Genomic DNA, 3,554 nt, shown 5'->3' on the forward strand with positions numbered 1-3,554 from the left:
CACAAGTGTTTTAGAAGTTACGTTTTTCAAAAATCATTGCACTTGAGTCCGGAAGTCCATGGCATAAATGGTTTTCACATACAATGTTGACATAGTATAATACTGTATCAGTATGTGTTAAAATGAATACCTGGTCCCAGAATTTCTGAATTTAACACTATGATCACGAGACTTATTTACTGTGTGCTATTATCTACCCAAGATATCCTCTTTTTTGCAAACATATACACTATGTTTTAGGGAACATAGGATTTGCCAGACTAATTAGACCACTATGCCATCAAGCTGGGTATCAAGTAGTATCCAAGAGAGGGGAAGATGATATACAAGACTGTACAGGAACAAAATATTCCTTTGAGATTCTGCATGTTATCACCACATGGCCAAACAAACTTTGTTTCAGGACATATCTTGAATAATTTCAAATGTTGCTAGTCAAAGTTACTCAGCATTTTTTCTTGTATCTATCCAGAAGCAGTACCAAGAACTTTTTTTTGTATGGCTTTAGGGGCAAGGACTTGAAGCTGCTATAAATTCCAGAAGCCACATCCTAAACATTTGGAGTCTGGTCTACATTAATATTCTGAAAAATAAATTCTGAAACAGACATGCAAAAATAAACGAACAAAACAAAACAGATTTGAACTAGAGACTGGGTTAAAAAACAAAGCAAAGCAAACCCCGCCCCCCCACACTCATCTTTAATAATATTCTCACTTAAGATTGTGTGTCTGTAGGCATGGGGAATATGTTCTGCCCTTGGTTAAAAATACTGTCCTTAATCCCCCATGTTCAGCTTCCCTTGAAGTAAGTGAGAAAATACAATTCATAATCATAAACCCACTATAATTTTATTAGTAAATAGTTTCTCATAAGAAAGGTGACAGAGAAAATGCAGTATTTCCTGATCTTTTAAGTTCAATCTAGGTCAATATGGAACAGACTGCAATTTAAAAAAAAAAAAAGTTAATTTACATACCAAAGCAGCAAAGGCCCAGCCAGTTTTGTTATACAGAAAATCCAGGTTGCTCCTCCGTAAATACACAAGGCCACCGATGACAGCCAGCAACAGACCCAACATAAGAGGACCAGCATAGTTCGGTGGTCTCATCACTCGAATCTATACAAAAAGTGAAAGGTCACTCAAATTAAAAATTTTAGTCAGCAAGGAATATATCACAAAAAGTAGAAATAATGCATCCATGCAAAATAAACCATGTTATTAACTTTTTTAAAGACAGCAGGGTGCCCCCCTCACTTCTATTGTTACAAGGAATTGTACAGAACAAAAATCCGTTCATAGCATTGCAATAGCCTAACTGCGATCATTCCAAAACTGGTTCATTTCCATAGTACTAGGCACTTCTGAGTGGTAAGTGAATCTATATCAGTTTGTAAAGTGATCTGGTATCTTTCTAGATATAGGACATCAAAAAAATGCCAGAATATTTAAGTAAAATGTCATAGCCTGGAAAAACCCAAGAGTAATAATTATTTGCATTTGAAAGCTATTTAATTTACAAAATTAGCTAGAGACAGTTGGGCACAGGACATGTTTACAGTAACCCAGTAGAAAAGATTTTCTTAGCCACACTATACATCTGAGAAACAGATTTTCCATAGCTAGAATTACCTCAGAGTAAGAAAGCAAAAATATATCTGTACTTACATTGACATCAGTCCTATCAGCTACCCAACGAGCAAGCTGCTCAGCTGCAAAACCTCGCACCTGAAGCTCATATGTGTCCCCTCTTTTAGGTTTCCCTTTGGCTGGAAAGTTAATGAAGGTTGGAGCTGAATTCATGTTTAGCTATATTAAAAAGAAAAAAGACAAAGGCATCACAATTAAATATATTTTCTAGCAATTTAAACTTCTCTTTTACTGCTGGTTTATCACTCACTTTATAATTAAGCTTAGGCACCTAATTAATCATGGGGGAACCAATCATAATATGCACCTCATGGAAAAAACCCCATAAAAAACAACAACAATATTAACTACATAGTATTGTGGCTTAAAAGCCTCTTCCTTTCAAAACTGTGTAGGATGGACCAGAACTTAAGACATCAAATAATGTATTCAGTATATTAGCTAGAAACAGTTTTCTTGGATACCTCCTACTATCTTTAGCATTCAGAAATGACCGGAGCCACACAGTTCTTGACACCAAAAACTATACTTCTCAGAAATCAATTTGAGACTAGTTCCCCTCTCCCCAGTAGTTTTAACAATACATTATTTCCCCAATATAATCAACACATTTTCTTCAGTATTTATATTCACACAGTCAAAAAAAGGACTCAAGACAGTCCATAGAAAAAAAAAGGGAAAAAAGGGAAAGGGAAAAAAGCCCAGTGTTCACCCATACAGTAACTAAATCAGATGTACGGCATAAGCTTTCATAAGCAGAGGGCTTACTTCACCAGATACTGCATCCTTTCACAGCATCTGATGAAGCAAACTCTCTTTTTACGACAGTTTATTTTGTAGCACACCTCTCTGATTCAGTCTACAACGTCCTACATTTTGCCCAACTTCAAACTAACATGGCTAACTACTTCTCTGTATCTATCAAGTGCTACGCTTACCTTTGGTAGCAAAGGAAGACTTTAGAGAGCACATGAGGTTTGGTTTGGCTTTGTTGAGGGTTTTATTTTTGGCTTTGAATATTATACATCCCTGGCAGACATTAAAACAATAGTGCAATTAGATGCCCCATCCCAAACACTGCACCTCCTGCTATGACAGACATGCCTGGTAACAGGCACGAATTTTGGGACAGGACATAAAATGCCTGCAAACTGCCCCCAGCCTCCCATATAGATCAGGCAGGAGGTGGCAGCTCTCTTTTGGACTCCATCTGTCCCTGGACTGGTTCAAGACTGCAAGCTGTCCTGTGGCCGGGTCCAACAGTCAGCAGACTGCCTGCCAGCCCCAGGACTGACCAGCTGCATGCCTAGATTTTAGACATCCTGGGTCAACATGAGTATGTATACCTGTGAGGAAATCTGTAAAGTAGTGTGCAGAAATATACATAGTGGTATAAAAAGTCAAATGTTCTTTATCAAAAAATTGTTGATAATTTTTCTTGTAATTTCTTATAATTAGAAATAGATTTTCAACAATAGGAATATTATAAGTGACCTGCATAATACCTCCAAGAAGGTTTCACCTAGTCTTCATCACAAAGAGAAATATCAGACAAGATTTGTAAACCTTTTAGCAAACCTAGACTCAGTTATACTTTGGACTACAACCACAGCAATCAAAGCCAGGCAAATCTCTGCTATTAAATCCATTTTCCTTTTGAGAGGCTTGAATATAAAATGCAAGGAATACAAACTGAAACCAGTTCTGCAACACTCAAAATATTTTTTTTTCTTACCAACATACATGTCTTCCAAATCAAGTGCACACACAGTACCTATTCTGAGCCAAATTCTATTATGAATTAAACCTTGTGCAAAAGCCACACAGTCATTTAGAAGAAGGGAGGGAGGGAGGGGTATGATTTTTAGTTTCTTCTGACAACTCTGTGTATTAAAAAGGGACT

The 3,554-nt window shown here is 36.9% G+C and overlaps 1 protein-coding gene across 1 annotated transcript in view; it reads right to left on the reverse strand.

Annotated features, from left to right (window-relative positions):
• MAGT1 (magnesium transporter 1) overlaps positions 1 to 3,554 on the reverse strand; it is a 35,243-nt gene that overhangs the window by 15,043 nt on the left and 16,646 nt on the right. Inside the window, exons 4-5 of the mRNA XM_019521508.1 lie at positions 1,670 to 1,810; positions 980 to 1,120 (exon numbers count right to left, since the gene is read on the reverse strand). Of these exons, the coding sequence (XP_019377053.1) occupies positions 980 to 1,120; positions 1,670 to 1,810 (282 nt within the window). The remainder of the gene's footprint in view (positions 1 to 979; positions 1,121 to 1,669; positions 1,811 to 3,554) is intronic.

The sequence above is a fragment of the Gavialis gangeticus genome, unplaced genomic scaffold (assembly GCF_001723915.1).
Source record: "Gavialis gangeticus isolate Ggan-Ray unplaced genomic scaffold, GavGan_comp1, whole genome shotgun sequence".
In the NCBI taxonomy this organism is placed as follows: domain Eukaryota; kingdom Metazoa; phylum Chordata; order Crocodylia; family Gavialidae; genus Gavialis; species Gavialis gangeticus.